General features: G+C 35.2%; 1 protein-coding gene across 1 annotated transcript in view; it reads left to right on the top strand.

Annotated features, from left to right (window-relative positions):
• QRFPR (pyroglutamylated RFamide peptide receptor) overlaps window positions 1–17,869 on the top strand; it is an 82,885-nt gene that overhangs the window by 56,890 nt on the left and 8,126 nt on the right. The window contains exons 3-5 of the mRNA XM_001371145.3: window positions 12,655–12,716; window positions 15,198–15,433; window positions 16,370–16,467. Coding sequence (XP_001371182.1) covers window positions 12,655–12,716; window positions 15,198–15,433; window positions 16,370–16,467 — 396 coding nt within the window. The remainder of the gene's footprint in view (window positions 1–12,654; window positions 12,717–15,197; window positions 15,434–16,369; window positions 16,468–17,869) is intronic.

The following is a 17,869-nucleotide window of genomic DNA, read 5'->3' as shown; positions in this document are numbered from 1 at the left end:
TAAAAAGTACAAAACAACATTATATATAACTTAACAATGAATTAAATCTAGCTAGCTGACTGAGTAGCCCTTTCTGCAACATCATAATTTACCCAGTTTAGTAACTCCTCTAAAGATGAGGTTTTAGATATTAGAAGCATGTCCTTTGGGTTCAACCCTCTACATCTTGTTTGAATTGTGTGTCCTCAGTCTCAGACAAAATTATTATTTTTTATATGCATTGTCTTCTTTATTTGAAGGGATGCTTTTTTCCCTGCAGGAGCTCCCTGGGGAGCAAGCTAGACATCAATAGTCTTCAGTTGCTATTTCAATGTACATGTCCTTTTAATCATTTTAAGGTGATCCTTTTGATGGGCTTATTTCAGTAATAAACTATCTCTTTGTATCTAAAATATGAAAATCTTTACTTTTTAAAAGCAGATCTTTGCCTTATCTCACTTTGCAATTTCTTCTTCAGCTAAAATGTCTTTCAATTACACTTTCCCGTCTATTTTTGGTGTTCAGAAAGGTCTAGCATCTGTGGTGTGAGGACTTGCTAGGTTGCTCATCCACCTTTGATGACCATATCTCACCCAACTTGTAGCTTCAAGAAGTTGTAGTATGTACAGCAACCACATGGCATACACGCATTTCAACAGATGGGCTAACCCAGGTTAAAAGTAACCAACTTGCCTCAGACTTATCAGTGAGTTAGGGGGCAATGGCTCTCCTTAGCATGTGAACACTTCCCCCAGCAGAAATGGCAGATGAGATCATTTTGTGTCAATGGCCATGAAGGTGGCTGAAGCAGGTGCTTTAGAATTTTATCAGACATCAAAAGTCATACACTGTATCCTCGACCATTGTCAGTCATCCTGACTTTTTATTTGTCACTGGACTTTAATGACTGGAGAAGAGATTGAGACTTTGTGCAACTTTGCCTCACTTGAGTCCAATTCACAAGCAAGCCAAGATATCACCCCATGATATCCAGGATTCTTTTTGAAAATGAAGGACAAACAACAAGAGAAGCACTGGGATGGCAACTAGTTAGGGCTTCATCAATGATCATCACTTATATGGTTATTAAGTCTCTGTATTATTCTCTGAAAAATTCCAAAAAAATTCACCGAAACCATTATCTTTATTCAGTTCTTGATAACAAACTCAGACCTCAAACCATTATTTGTTTCTCAAAAGTAGTTCTTTGGATGTCACCTTCCTCTGAATCAAAGAATAATTTTTTCAAAAATGCACTTGGAATTTATGGCTATCTAGACATCATTTATAACAGAAAATAGTTCTCTAATTACATTTAAATGTCAGGAAGTTGGCAGTAGTAATAATAATGAAGCTACCATTTATATAGATCTTTGTGTATAAAGAGCTCTGTGTATTAAATTTTTTGATCTCTGTAAGAGTTTGTGTATCACATCTTACTAAATTGCCATAGTCTAACTAATGATAAGATGGCTTTATACTGTTTTTTTTCAGGACAACTGAATCAGCTCTATACTTTATTTTTATTTATTTTTCATTCTCATTTATTGATGCTGATTCTTTGGAATTCATCTTCTTGTACATATCGCCTCTTTATTCCTCTTTTAGGACCGTTCATCACTTCTATGCTTTTCTAGGCCACAGTTTTAACAAGAAAATTCTGTGTCTGATTTTTTTTGTGCATAATTTTGTGTAATTAGAATCTGTTACCCTAAAAAAATACTATAATTCCCAGCAGCCCACTCTCTTCCTGTCCTTACATGCTGATGTGGACAGGATATAAATTCTGTGGAGTTCTGTCTGTCACTGTCTTGTCTTCCTGTTGTGACTTGTGGAGCAGGATTTTTGAGCAGGTAAAAAAAAACAGTCACGTGGTTCTATTTTGTTAGAAAATAAACTTTATAAACTATAATACTTGAAGTATTTGACATAAATTTAATTCTTTCAATGTGCAAGTGATGATGAATCAGAGTCCTGTGATCTCCAATCTCTTGGTTTAAAAATTGTTTAATTCTCACAAAGGATGATTTGTTTGTGATTCTCTCTTGTGGTAAAATTGTAAAACCCACATACAGATTTTCTAGAGGTGTACATCTTCAAAACTGTTACCATTTCACTCTCTTCATGGTTTTTAGGGCAAAAATCAGAGGATACTTTATAATTAAGTGATGCCGAGTTATCCCAGGGAAAGTGCCCCTTGGCAGCATTGAACTCACACTCTATCCTAAATACTGTGTCCATTAATTTTTAGAAATTTTGTGGAGGCCATCTAATTTCTGGGCTTCGTATCAAACCATAATGCCTTTAGTTTGGTCTAATCTAAGGTTTTACTGTTCCCTTCATAGTCATCTCTTTACTTGTGTTAGCATGACCTTCAACAAAACAATTCTATTCATACTGTAGCCCCCACCAATCCTCTCTCCAGTTTTTCCAAACATGTTTTCCATATAAGCCCAGGCTGGATATCCTTTCAACCATATGCAATTCCAAAGGCTAAGGAATTTCATTAAACTAATTATGTTTTCTGGTACCTATTTGATTCCATGGTAACTCTTCTACCTTGCTGGCCCAATTTTCTAACATTTATTTTCTAGAAGAACATAGTACTTTCCTAGAAAATCTGATTTAGAAACATCTTTCTTTGGTGTTCACACATAGGCATGACATTCTATCAACTGAGGAGATTGAGTCCTTTCTTTTGGATTGCTAGAGAGAACAGAAAAGTGCCCTAGGCTTAGAGTCAGGAAGATTCTTTTTCCTGAATTCAAATCTAGCCTTAGATTCTTACTGTTGTGTGACCCTGGGAAAGTCACTTAACCTCATTTCCCTCAGTTTTCTCATCTATAAAATGATCTGGAGAAGGAAATGGTGATCCACTTCAGTATCCCTGCCAAGAAAGTCCCAAATTGAGTCATATCTTACTTAGAGAACTATAAAACCCTTTATTCACACATAGATGATCTAGCTCTTTCTGCCATAGGGGACCTATGTACTCTTTTCAAGGAGACAGTTTAAGGCTACACGATTCTGTCTATGTTTGGATTCATTACTCTCTCAAATAGAACTAAGTATAACTTCTATGTTACAGAAAACAAACTAAGCATCTTAATAATCACTTAATGAATGTAGATGGCAGTGAGCTATTTGGATTCACTGGGGACCATGGAGGGGAACAAATTAAACAACTCCATCTTTTGCAACATTTCTCCAATATTATCTAAAAGTCATTCATATCTGATAAGTATAAAATTATTAGTATATATCAAGGAAGGGTAGAGACTGAAGGCTTCAAAATTCAGTTCAGAGGTAACTTTGGACCACTGGAAGAAGACATGTACGAAACATAACAACTATTAATATATCGAAGACAAAGTGATGATGGTATGTATTAACAGACTTGGTAGGATTCTGAAACCAAAGCTAATGGGAAGAAGATACTTAGAGCTATGAATTCCTATATAGTCCTAATGTCAATGATGCAAGGCAATGTACACCATTTGAATTACAAAATGAACCATCTAAAAGGAAACCTAACAAAAATCCATAGAATATTAAGCAAAGATTGGCCTTACTGTCGTAAGGGAGCTAAAAAATAGATGAACGCCTCCATGCTTAAAAGAAGAAAGGGAATGATTGTTTCAGAGGAGATTAAACAAAGGTTAAAAAAGGAACATACATGCTTCTATAATAAACAGTCATTATTCCTTCACCAAACAAGAAAGGCAAAAAACAGGTACATGACATTGGATTTGCAAAATGTAACCTCAACTGACTTCCCTCTAGATATAATGTGAAATGACTAATATCCAAATATAGAAGGTTGGGGGAAGCTAAGGTCTAGAGAAGGGATGTCCTGGGTTCAAATTTGACATCAGATATTTCCTAGCTGTGTGACCCTGGGCAAGTCACTTAACTCTTATTTTCTTGCCCTTACTGCACTTCTTAGAACCAATACAGTTTTGATTTCAAGATTGAAAATAAAGTTGTTGTTTTTTAAGGATCCAAATATAAAATCCAGAGGCATTTTTGGGGCAACAGCCTTAGAGACTCAACCTACACTATGTAAATAAGGGAGAATGAAACAAATGACTAAATCACACACATTTCATGCAGCTAGGTGGTACAGTGCTGGACCTGGAATCAGGAAGACATCTTGCTGAATTCAAATATGACAAATATTCTTGCTAGCTGTTTGCCCTGGGATTAGTCATTTAACTCAATGAGCTGGAGAAGGAAATGGCAAATTACTATAGTACCTTTACCAAAGAAAGCCAAATGGGGTCATAAAGAGTCAGACATTTCTGAAATAATTGAACATCACCACAACCATATATTTTTGGGGGAAGCAAAGAGGTTTGTGGTGGTAATATAGGATAAAGAAGTTGCCCTCAGAAATTATAGTAGAGTTAACCTGTAACCCAGATGTAATGATTGATATAAATCATGTAAGGAAATGGTGGAAACATAATGGTAAGTTGTAAAAAGATTAGCACCTATGAAATGCCTAGCAAAATGATCATGATAATGATAATCTTTATTCTCCATATTAACTCCCTTAAATAACCATTTGGCTAATTCCATAGGATGAATAGGGGACTCCCCTCTGTCCCATTGAGAGAACTCACCACTAAATGTAGCTAGAATTGTTGTGACCACAGAGAGTTAGCTACATCCAATCATCTGATCACCAGAGGCTCTGATTTGTCCACATAGACCTTCCTTCACTTCAACTAGTTAGTTTTACTAGTTAACACCAAGGATTCTGGATTAGCCTGAGTCAGGTTGGTCCAAGGGAGTCAGGTTCAGGATTGGAATGAAACAAGATACATTTCACATCTATGATTTAACAGAATATAAATTTCCTTCACAGAAGTACCTGTAGAATACCAGATAAAATGTGCAAAACAAAAGAATGTCTGAAAATCTTGATACCTTTATTCAGTAATTGAAAGCAAAAAGCCAAAATATCAAAATGGTCTAAGGAGTCAAAGAAGTCTGAATAACAAAGTAAATAATTGAATATCAATGAAAACAAATACATATAATACATAATAAACATAATTTTATAATTATTGATAAAATGTTATTTTTAGCTACAACTTCAGAAGAAAAATCCAAATATTACTAATAACATTAAACAAATTGGACTCAATTCTCCCATTAACAAAATATACTCACAGAATCAGTAAAGAACACTTTCCATAAAATAATGGATATTCATTTCATTCAAATAGCCATATTAGGCTAAATTAGATAGAGTCAATACCACTCTCTGTATGCATTCTTGAATTATAAGGTCTGTATTATGCATACAATTCTCTCTAATAGGGATCTTTAGAGGGTATCAAGGATTTGGTTTTGCCATGTGTATATATACATACATAGTAAAATATTATAGTGTTTTTAGAAGCAAAGAAATTAGAAAAAGGGAGACCTCCTGAAGAAGTTCATGAAAATGTATTGTTCCCTATATAGCTACGAGAAGATCAACATAACAAAAAGAAAGTTGGGTCAAATATTCAACAGAAAGCTTGCATGCTATTAACATAATGAATGGCAAAATAGTTATTTCAAGGGAGATTATTGAAATGCTAGTCTCTGTGCTACTGGAAAATAGCGAGACTAAATGAGATTCATAATTATTGGCTCAAAATGCTCCAGAGTGGCTCACAGGGTGGCTGGGCTTGAATTTGAAACTGCAATCAAGGGAGCATATTTATAAAGACCATCCAAGGAAGCACATTTAGAAACTTCCAGGGTTGTATGACTACTGAAAGTCTTAATTCTGAGATGATGAGGCAGTTCCTTTCTGGTCATTGAGCAAGTGACTGATCAGTGATCCTGAGGGAGAAAAGTTGTGGAGGCAACCTTGTGAGTTTAGAGAGGGAAGGACATAGAATAAGAATTTATATGTGGCAGGCACTAATAAATATAGTCTCATGTGATCATTATAATGACCCGGTTCAAGAAGGTGCTATTATTATCACTATTTTATAATTGGGGAGACTGAGGCAAAAGGTTACCCAGAGACCCATAGCTAATATGTCTATAAGTGAATTTGAACACAAGTCTTCCTTGTGTTCAAGGAAGCATGTGGGGGAAGCATATTAAGGGAGGGAATTAGGGGGATCAATTAAAAGTAAGCCACTGGTTTAAAAGGATATAGCAAAAGGAGAAAGGACAGAACTAGGAGAGGATATCAAAATGCTGGGCAATACAAGTAACAATCATAACTTTGAACGTGAATGGGATGAACTCACCCATAAAATGTAGATGAATAGGAGAGTGGACTAAAACCCCAAATCCTACCATATGTTGTCTACAAGAAAAACACCTGAGGTGGGTAGATACTCACAAGGTTAGAATTAAAGGTTGGAGCAAAACTAATTGGGCCTCAATGAAAAAAGGCAGGAGTAATAATCTTGATATCTGACAAAGCCAAAGTAAAAATAGATCTGATTAAAAGGGATAGGGAAGGTGAATAATTCCTGATAAAAGGGAGTACAGACAATGAGGAAATATCAGTAATCAACATGTATGCACCAAATGGTATAGCATCCAAATTTCTAAAGGTGAAACTAGTGGAATTGAAGGAGGAAATATGTAGTAAAATTATACTAGTGAGTGACCTGAACCTACCACTATCAAATTTAGATAAATCAAATAAAAAATAATAAGAAAGAGATAAAAGCTATGAGTAATCTTAGAAAAATTAGAGTTAATAGATATATAGAAAAAATAAATAGGGACAAAAAGGAATACACCTTCTTTTCAGCAGTACATGATTCATTTACAAAGACTGACTGTATACTCGGTCATAAAAACATGGTAAACAAATGCAGAAAAGCAGCTATAATAAATGCAAACTTTTCAGACCATAACTCAATAAAATTAAAGATCAGTAAGGATACATGGAGAGGCAAATCAAAAATTAATTGTAAATTAAATACTATGATTCTCCAAAATTGGTTAGTTAGAGAACAAATCATAGAAACAATTAATAATTTCATTGAAGAAAATGACAATGATGAGACATCCTTTCAAATTCTATGGGATGCAGCCAATGCAGTACTCAGGGGAAAATTTATATCCTTGAGTTCATATATTAACAAATTAGGGAGGGCAGAGGTCAATGAATTGGGCATGCAAATTAAAAAACTAGAAAGCGAACAAATTAAAAATCCCCAGAAGAAAACTAAATTAGAGATCCTAAAAAATTAAGAGAGAAAGTAATAAAATGGAAAGTGAAAGTACTATTGAACTAATAAATAATACTAGAAGCTGGTATTTTGAAAAAAACAAACAAACAAAATAGACAAAGTACTGGTAAACCTAATAAAAAAAGGAAAGAAGAAAACCAAATTAAGAGTATCATAGATGAAAGGGAGACCTCACCTCAAATGAAGGGGAAATTAAGGCAATCATTAAAAATGATTTTGCCCAATTATATGGCAAAAATATGCCAATCTAGGTGATATGCATGAATATTTAAAATATATAAATTGCCTAGATTAACAGAAGAAATAGAATTCTTAGATAATACCATAACAGAAAAAAAATTGAATAAGCCATAAAAGAACTCCCTAAGAAAAAATCCCCGGGGCCTGATGGATTCACAAGTGAATTCTATCAAACATTCAAAGAAGAGCTAATCCCAATACTATACAAACTATTTGACATAATATACAAAGAGGGAGTTCTTCCAAATTACTTTTATGACACAAATGATTCCAAAGCCAGGCATGTCAAAAAAGGAGAAAGAAAACTATAGACCAATCTCCTTAATGAACACAGATGCAAAAATTTTAAATAGGACACTACCAAAAAGACTCCAGCAAGTAATCACAAGGGATATTAACTATGACCAGGTGGGATTTATACCCAGAATGCAAGGATGGTTCAATATTAGGAAAACCATCCACATAATTGACCATATCAAAAACCAAACTAACAAAAATCACATGATTATCTCAATAGATACAGAAAAACCTTTGATAAAATACAACACTAATTCCTATTGAAAACACTAGAAAGCATAGGAATAGAAGTGTCTTTCCTAAAAATAATAAACAGTATTTATCTAAAACCATCAGCCAACATCATCTGCAATGGGGATAAACTAGATGCATTCCCAATAAGATCAGGAGTGAAACAAGGATGCCCATTATCACCTCTACTATTTGACATTGTACTAGAAACACTAACAGTAGCAATTAGAGAAGAAAAGGAAATTGAAGGTATTAAAATTTTTAATGAGGAGACCAAGCTATCACTCTTTGCAGATGATATGATGGTCTACTTAAAGAATCCTAGAGAATCAACTAAAAAGCTAGTCAAAATAATCAACAACTTTAGCAAAATTGCAGGGTACAAAATAAACCCACTAAGTCATCAGCATTTCTATACTTCTCCAACACATCTCAGCAGCAAGAATTAGAAAGAGAAATTCCATTTAAAATCACCTTGGACAATATAAAATACTTAGGAATCTATCTGCCGAGACAAACCCAGGAACCATATGAACACAACTACAAAAACACTTTCCACACAACTAAAACTAGACTTGAGCAATTGGAAAAACATTAGCTGCTCATGGGTAGGATGAGCTAACATAATAAAAATGATCATCCTACCCAGACTTATTTACTTATTTAGTGCCAAACCCATCGAACTACCAAAGAACTTTTTTTACTGAATTAGAAAAAACCATAAGAAAGTTCATTTGGAAGAACAAAAAGATCAAAGATATCCAGTGAAATAATGAAAAAAAATGCAAAGGAAGGTGACCTTGCAGTACCAGATCTCAAACTATACTATAAAGCATTGGTCATCAAAACAATATGGTATTCGCTAAGAGACAGAAAGGAGGATAAGTGGGATAGACTTGGGATAAGTGACCTCAGCAAGACAGTCTACGACAAGCCCAAAGGTCCCAGATTTTGGAACCAAAATCTACTATTTGATAAAAACTGCTGGGTAAATTAGAAGACATTGTGAGAGAGATTAGGTTTGGATCAACACCTCACACCCTCTCCCAACATAAACTCAGAATAGGTGAATGACTTGAACATAAAGAAGGAAACTATAAGTAAATTATGTAAACACAGAATTGTATATGTGTCAGACCTTTGGGAAAGGAAAGATTCTAAAACCAAGCAAGACTTAGAAAACATCATAAAATGTAAAATAAATAATTTTGATTATATCAAATTAAAAAGTTTTTGTACAAAGAAAAGCAATGGAACCAAAATTAGAAGAGAAGTAACAAATTGGGAAAATATCTTCATATCAAAAACCTCTGACAAAGGTCTAATTACTCAAATTTACAAAGAGTTAAATCAATTGTACAAAAAAATCAATCTATTCTCCAAATGATAAATAGGCAAGGGACATGAATAGGCAATTTTCAGATAAAGAAATTCAAAACTATTAATAAGCACATGAAAAAGTATTCTTAAATCTCTTATAATCAGAGAGATGCAAATCAAAACAACTCTGAGGTATGACCTCACACCTAGCAGATTGGTTAACATGACAGCAATGGAAAATAATGAATGTTGGAGGGGATGTGGAAAATTTGGGACATTAATGCATTGCTGGTGGAGTTCTGAATTGATCCAAACATTCTGGAGGGCAATTTGGAACTATGCCCAAAGGGAACTAAAAGACTGTCTGCACTTTTATCCAGCTACAACACTGCTGGGTTTGTAACCCAAACAGATAATAAGGAAAAAGAAATGTACAAGAATATTCATAGCTGCGCTCTTTGTGATGGCAAAAAAATTGGAAAATGAGGGGATGCCCTTCAATTGGGGAATGACTGAACAAATTGTGGTATATGTTGGTGATGTTACACTATTGTGCTCAAAGGAATAATAAAGTAGAGGAATTTCATGGGAACTGGAACAACCACCAGGAAGTGATGCAGAGTGAAAGGAGCAGAACCAGGAGAACATTATACACAGAGACTGACACACTGTGGTACAATTGAAGGTATTGGGCTTCTCCATTAGTGGCAATGCAGTGATGCTGAACAACCCGGAGGGATCTATGAGAAAGAACACTATCCACATTCATAGGAAAAACTGTGGGAGTAGAAATACTGAAGCAAAACAACTGCTTGATTACATGGGTTGAGGGGATATGATTGGGGATATAGACAGTAAAGGAATATCCTATTGCAAACATCAACAGCATAGAAATAGGTTCTGATCAAGGACACATGTAATAACCAGTGGAATTGCACGTCGGCAATGGGAAGGGCAGGGGGAGGAAAGGGAGGAATAAAACATGATTTTTAAAATCAAGGAATAATGTTTGAAATTTACCAAATAAAATAAAATAAAATAAATTGAGGCAATTATACTCTTAAAAAAAGAATAGTGAATTATTCTTGGATAGTTTATGAACTCAATCTTTGTGTCTTGCAGATAGGTGATAAAGCAAGCAAAGGCTTTGGAATTAGGAAGAGCCAAGTTAAAGTCTTGTCTTAGACAACATGAGCTATGTGACCTTGGGCGAATCATTTAACTTCTAGCCTCTATTTCCTCATTTGAAAAGTGAAACTACTTACCTTATAGGGTTGTCATGAAGACCAAATGAGATAATACATAGTTTGGAGGCCTTTAAGTACTTCCTGAATGCTAGTTATTATTATTATGAATTTTACATGCCCATATATGTCCATGTTATCTCCTCCATTAGAAAGTAATTTCTTTGGGGACAAGGTGCTTTTTGCTTCTTTGTGTTCAAATGAAAGCAAAGTTTTCTATTATAAAGAAAGTAATTAATATTGCACTTTGTGCTTTAGGCATGTCAGTCAGAGGTAATTTTTATTAATTCATTACTCTTCAAATCATTGTTCTAAATCAAATATTTTTAGTCCAGAGGAAAAAAAATATCAACTAATACAATCCCCCATTCTATGCCCCCAGGCAATTTCTCTCATGGTAGACAATTAGATATAACATTTATGGAAGTTAAAAACAAGGAAAAGGTTGCAATATGATGAAATACCATTTTGGTTAAGAATCTTTTCCATCAAATAGAATATTAGTCACTTAATCTTCTCCTAAAATTATCTTAACATATGTTTGAGTAGTAGAAAAAATAAACTTCTGGGTCTGGATATAACACTGACCTATTTAAAAATTAAAATAATTCTACTGAAATCTTTTGTTTCTATATGATCTACATTTCTCAACTTAGTCATCTCTCCCATCTCCAGCTAAATAGACACCCCTTATAATAAAGCTATAGTTCAGCCAATTTAACCAATGGAGTTTCATTGAATTTGACATCATATTTAGTATTTCTTAGCTTGTCACCTCTCTTGATCTCAGTTTCCACCTCTGAATAATGGGGAGTTTATCTAAGCAATTTTTATGGTCCTTTCCCTTATCACTCTATGATTTTCTGATTTTCTCAGCCTATGTCTTTTTGGCTAGAATTCTATTGAGTATTTTAATAATAATAATAATAATTTATTGACTTGAATAGTGGTGGTTGATGACATGAATGGTGCTGGTTCTCTTTTTTCTTACCACATCATATGAGTAAATAAATGCCCTGCCATACACTAAGAGGTAGAAAGGTGTCACCTAAAAGCACACTGACTTTAGAACCAGGTGGTTTGGTTTGAGTCTGGATGCCTGACTACTTGACTTTGGGTAAGTCATTTTATCTATCTGCATTTCAGTTTTGACACCTGTAAAATAGGTATAATAACAAGCACACTACTTATTCTCATTGATTTGTGGTGAATACTTGACAGAATGTAAGTTTCTTGAGGACAGAAATAGTTTGTTTTTGATTTAATACTCTCATCACCAGGCTTCAGTGCCTGGGAAATAGTAGGCACTTTAAAAAAATTGTTGAATTGAAAGTTCTCGATAAGCTCAAATTACTCTAAAAAGGTAAGTGGGTTCAAATCCCAGTGGTTATTTTTCTCAAGTTATGCCTAACTCTTCATGACCCCTTCTGAGGTTTTCTTGGCAAAGATACTCGAATGGGTTGCCATTTCCTTCTCTAGCTCATTTTAAAGTTGGGAAACTAAGGAAAATGGTGTCCTGCCCAGGTTCCTACAACTAGCAAGATGGATTTGAATTCAGGAAATGGAATCTTTCTGACTCCAGATTAGGCACTTAATTCACTGTACTACCTAAATCTCAACTGCATATCCCCTATTGATGAGCCACTATCCCATGTACCTTAGTTTCTGATTGTGACTCTGATTGAATTTGAGAATCTTGAATACACTTTTCATCTCTGAATCTTGTGCTCCAATGATCACTAAACTTATAGAAAGTGGATAATGTTGAAGAACACCAGAGAGAAAGCATATATTTAATGGAATTTGAGATGAAAGTGTTTTAGTTTTTTGAGGAAATGTGATCAACAATTAAGGTATGTCTATGGGAGGTCAGAGAGTTACATGAATGTTTAGCCTGAAACACTTTCAGTTAATAACTTATAGCTTTGTTTTCAAACTTATAGTTTAGTTTTCAAAGTACAAAGTGAGCCATGACCTCAAATATATTTTACTTTTATTGCTCATAGCTGTAATTATTAAATAACTGATGTATGTGATTTGCTAAGCTTAAACGGCTATATAAATGCCAGTTATTATTATTATTTGTTGTGGTGGTGGTTGCTGATGAATTTATGGTTTTTCAGGTGTTGTTTGGCTGGTCGCTGTGATTGTTGGATCTCCCATGTGGCATGTACAGCAACTGGAGGTATACAGTCATATAGCTGCTCCCTTTTGGAAATCTCTTCACCCTCTCCTTTGCTATGAAACTCTTGTCTATTCTTTATATTTTGAAACATTGCTTCTTCTCTTATATATTTTGTTGAGAATCTGCCAGGAAGCTCAGATAGGAAGGAATCATTCTGTAATTGGTGTTGTTTAGTGTTTTGCTGTTAATTTTTGGTTTGAAATTATTGGTGGAAAAAATAGACGATAAAATCTGTATCTAACCAGCTCTGTTCTCTGAGAGTGCTTTTGCTGATTCCCTATTGCTAACTCCAATCTTTCGAGTGGAAAACAGTTTCTCTTAAATAGTAATTTTGCCCATTTATTATTGTGATGATCTAGAAACCTTTTTTGAGTTGTTTATATATTGCAACTAAATATTCTAAAACAAATTCTAATTGATTGACTCCATATTCAAGCTGTTTTTCTTTGAAATTTCCCTGTAATATTCTGAATCCCATCCTCCATAGCTTCACAGTAATAACAGCTTGTATTTCACTACGTCTTAAGGCTTGTGAACAATTTTGTGCATGGGAACCCTTTAAAATAGATATTCCAAGGATTAGCTCCATTTTACGGTCTTAAGATTTGATAACTAGAGAATATGAAAGATCATGCTGTTCTCTAGTTCTCTTTTCCCAATCACCAAAAGCAGAACAATCGAGAGAGAGCTGCCTCCTATATCTATTCTGTTGCAACACTTGATCCTAGTCACATTTCTCCTTGCTTTTTGACTGCTCTGAGTGTTAAAGGCAAAAATTCTATCTTCCGTATTACAGATGAAATGTGTCAGGACAGTAGAATTGCACTTAGTTCCACTCCCAATTATCTCCCTAAGGAATGAATTTTTTTTTCCACTAAGGGACCCTGCCCTATTAGGAAAAGAGAACATCTTCCTTTATCCAGACAAAAAGCTCATTGTGGCCTCCTCATTCTGTCAAGATTGTCCATTAGAGGTGAATCTCAGACTTCCTACTCTGTTAATAGCAGAAAACTGCCTACTCAATTGAGTCACTTAGCAGGTTTTGGGGACTACTTTACTGAGTTCTGTGCATTGCCTGGAGCTGGGTAGGAAAGTGGGAGCTATTATATATTTCCACTTGCTGTTGAAATGTCCCCACCTCTACTCTTTTTCAACCAGCTAGAAATAACTGGGTGACATTTGAAATTATGAACTAGTCAAGGATAGCTGAGGAAAGAAGTGCCTCTAGTATTGAATAACATCAATGTCCACCATCAAATTGAGAACTAGAAGGGGGGCATCAGAAATCCATTGCAGTGATTCTCAAAGAGGATGCCACAAGTTTTGCTATAGATGTTAAGAAACTTCTCCCTGCATACCAAAGCTTCCATATTTCCTGTCCCTCATCTGAGATGCACATTGCTTCCTCTTCTATCTATCTTGTTGTCAGGAAAGTCACAGTTCAGTCCTCTCATGGGGGCATGATGATTGCTTGAATCCCAGAGAAGCCCCGACAGAGATAGGAACAGAGAAAAAAAGTCTAGGTATACTCAAGGTCTAGGTAATGAGTCTGCTGACTCAAACTCTGTTTTAAAAAAATAACTTAAACTCTTGGTGTGCCAAAAAAGCATGATAATCACTGATCCAACTCCTGCAATTGTGGAGAAGGAAACTGAGGCCAAGAAAAAGCATAGTGGAAAGAGTATTTTAATTGTCCTAACAATGACACCACATCTCACATCCCAGAGAGGCAGCTTCACCTTCTTGACCCAGGTTACAAGTGCATATACTTATCGAACCCTAACATTACTGGACCTTGCAATCATTGCAAACTTGAAAAGGCTTCAGAGTCCCCTGGAGATGAAAAGTCTCTTCATCATTCCTTGGAAATGGATGCCCTGACACTAGCAGCAAGAAGGATGCCACAGGAATGGGAATATATAAAGCTATTCTATATCCACTTGAATAAGCACAGTCCTATACTATCTATCCTCTGACCTGATCACTACTCAGAACTCAAGAACAGATGTGTGGCTCAAAGTGATTTAAAAGTTACAAGGCCAAGATAAATCTTGATAGAAAAGAAAAATGGAGATGTGATATGGCATAGTAGAAAGAGTGATGGATTTGGAGTGAACGAACCCGAATCAAATCATAGTTCAGTCTCAGTAGCTATGTATGCATATCTTGGGTAAGTTGCCTATCTTTTCTGGGTCTCAGTTTCCTTCTCTATACAATGAACATTTTGACCTTGATGACCTATATGATCTCTTCCAACTCTGAACCTATTATCCTGTGATACCATGATTGGTTGTGGTGGGAAGTACCTTAGTGGTAAAACATCATTCTTTGATCACATTGATCATTAGTAGATTAATTTATTGGTACTTTAAAAATCATTAAATTATAAGAGATAGAAGCAATTTTCTTTGGTATATCAAAGCAAATAATTGGACTTGTTTTTTTGAATTCCACATACTGATTCCTTTTATTCTTTTATAGATTAAATATGATTTCTTATATGAAAAAGAACACATTTGTTGCCTGGAAGAATGGAGCAGTCCTGTCCACCAGAGGATTTACACGACATTTATCCTCTTCATCCTCTTCCTGCTTCCTCTTGTAGTGATGCTTGTCCTTTACAGTAAAATTGGCTATGAACTCTGGATTAAGAAAAGAGTGGGAGATGCTTCAGTTCTTAAAGCTATTCATGGAAATGAAATGTCAAAAATAACCAGGTCAGTGTATCAACAGCTTTGTTCCTATCTAAAAGATGTTCCCATAAATGAGGTAATTATAAAAAAACTAACTTGATAGGAATCTTAGCATATATTATCTCATGAGAATTCAATGAATGAAACTATGAAGTAACATTATCTCATCCCCTCCATTTATAAATGTAGAAACTGAGACTCAGAAAGTTTAAATGACATGTCCAGGGTCACAGAACTCAGAAGTATCAGAGGCAAGATTTGAACTTCTCTTTCCTGACTCTTAAATACAGCACACTATCTACTATTTTAGGGTGCCTTTCAATTTAATTGAACTGTTGTGAAATGAATAAATATTTTTGAATTGAATTTTACCAAGACAAACCTGAAACCCAAACCCTAGGGATTAGAGATTTGAGGATGAGTATTTTGGCCCACATATACCAGTACTATTTGACACCTTGCAGTGGAGTCTTCATTCTTTATTAGTCTTCATTTTTCCATAGCCACTCCTCCAAATGGAAACCATTCCTTCTGAATTCCTTTAACAGGCCCCCTCTTCTAATCCAGCTCATGTTCTCCCTCCCAAACTTCCATATTACTTCCCATTCAGTAACTCTAACTTCCTAGTTGGGATCACTGGATAGTATTATTCAAAAGACTGGTTTCTAAACCATCCAGGTGAGGGGGGATAGGGTGGGACATTGCTTACCCAGTAATGCTGTCCATCAATGTCTCTGGTACAAGTACATGGAGATATGATTGTTGACTCAGACCAAAGCTGATTCTTCCTGTGAGGAATTGAGTAGTATTTGAGGAGTGGTGGATGAGAATTCTAGGTCTATATGGCCAGCTAGCAGATAAACATACTGATTTTCAAAAGAAACAGGAAAATGACAATAATAATTGTAATGATGCATGGATTAACAATCATTCTGAGTCTGATTGCTCTTTTCCTCCCAGGAAGAAGAAGCGAGCTGTCATCATGATGGTGATGGTGGTTTCTCTCTTCACTGTGTGCTGGGCTCCTTTCCATGTGACTCACATGATGATGGAATACAGTATGTCCTTTTCATTTCTAGTCTCAGGGTGATATCATTCCCTTGTCTCTGATTAAGAGTACAGTAACAACAATATAATGTAGAATAAATAGTAATTAAAGACTGGTCCTATCACCAAGGCAGAAAGCATTTAATATTTAACACTAGTCCTTTTCTCATTCTTTGAGAATCACTAGACTATTGGACCAAGGGATCTGGATGGTAATTAAACTGCTTTCTTGTAGCTAAGTCTTGAACTATCACAGATACTATGGAAGGTCCCAACACTCTTCAGGCATACTAATTGAGCATTATGTCCTCCAAAGTCAGTCATCACATTTAGAAAATGTAAACATTGTGAGATACAAGCAATGAAAATTGTCCTAATTTAAGTTCTGGTTTGAACCTGGTGGCTATTCCAGTGTCCTGGATTTCAGCCAGAGGCTTCTGTACTTTTTTTCTTGTAACCCAAGACTTTATTTCTTCCACATTGTATTTTTGCCCTTACAACTTAATGTTCTATTAATATTCAGTAAACATCAGAAAGGCATACTCTTTAAAGCCCGGAGCCTTCAGGTTGACCTAATTGGAATTGATTATAAGCCTAGACTTAAGACAAATGATGTCATATAACCCTTGTGGCCAAGGATCTCATATGTCATAAAGAGTATGTACTGAATTTGAGGAATTTATTACTTTTTTTTAGATTATTGCCTTTCATTATTAGGGTAACTCATAATCTCATACCACAACAGTTATTATGAAAAATCATCTTTGCTATCATTTGACTCAATGACACTTAAAGAATTAATTGGTTTCTTTATAGGTTAAATAAAGCAAATGGGGAAATTGGTGGCACAGTGGATAGAACACTGGGCTTGCAATCAGAAGAGTCATCTTCATGAGTTCAAAATTGGTTTCAGATACTTATTAGATATGTGATCCTTCACCCTTTTTGCCTCAGTTTCCTCACTTGTAAAAATGAACTGGAGAAGGAAACGGCAAGTTACTTCAGTATCTTTGCCAAGAAAATCCCAAATGGGGTCACAGAGTCAAACAGAACTGAAAATGACTCAGCAACAACAAAAATGAATGAGATTCCACAGACTTCATGGGAAATAATTACCCCTGTCTATGAGCAACCTCCCCAAGAAATTTGAGTAATGTTGAGTCATACCTTTGGTAATCTCCCAAAAAGGACTGTCTCTTATGTATTCCTCAGTATGATTCTCCTGTAGAAACTCTTATGGTTGGCCCTCATCAGTGTTCCATTCATTTCCCAGTTCCTTTGGTGCCATGTTCTATTCCCCTCTCCCTTTTCCTTTTTTTGTATATCATCTTAGACCACTTGTTATCCCAATCTCTGCCTATGAATAATTCTTCTAATTACCATAATAGTGAACATAATTTTTGGGAGTTACAA

Source organism: Monodelphis domestica, chromosome 6 (genome assembly GCF_027887165.1).
Source record: "Monodelphis domestica isolate mMonDom1 chromosome 6, mMonDom1.pri, whole genome shotgun sequence".
NCBI lineage: Eukaryota > Metazoa > Chordata > Mammalia > Didelphimorphia > Didelphidae > Monodelphis > Monodelphis domestica.
This window is presented reverse-complemented; position numbering and strand designations above follow the sequence as displayed.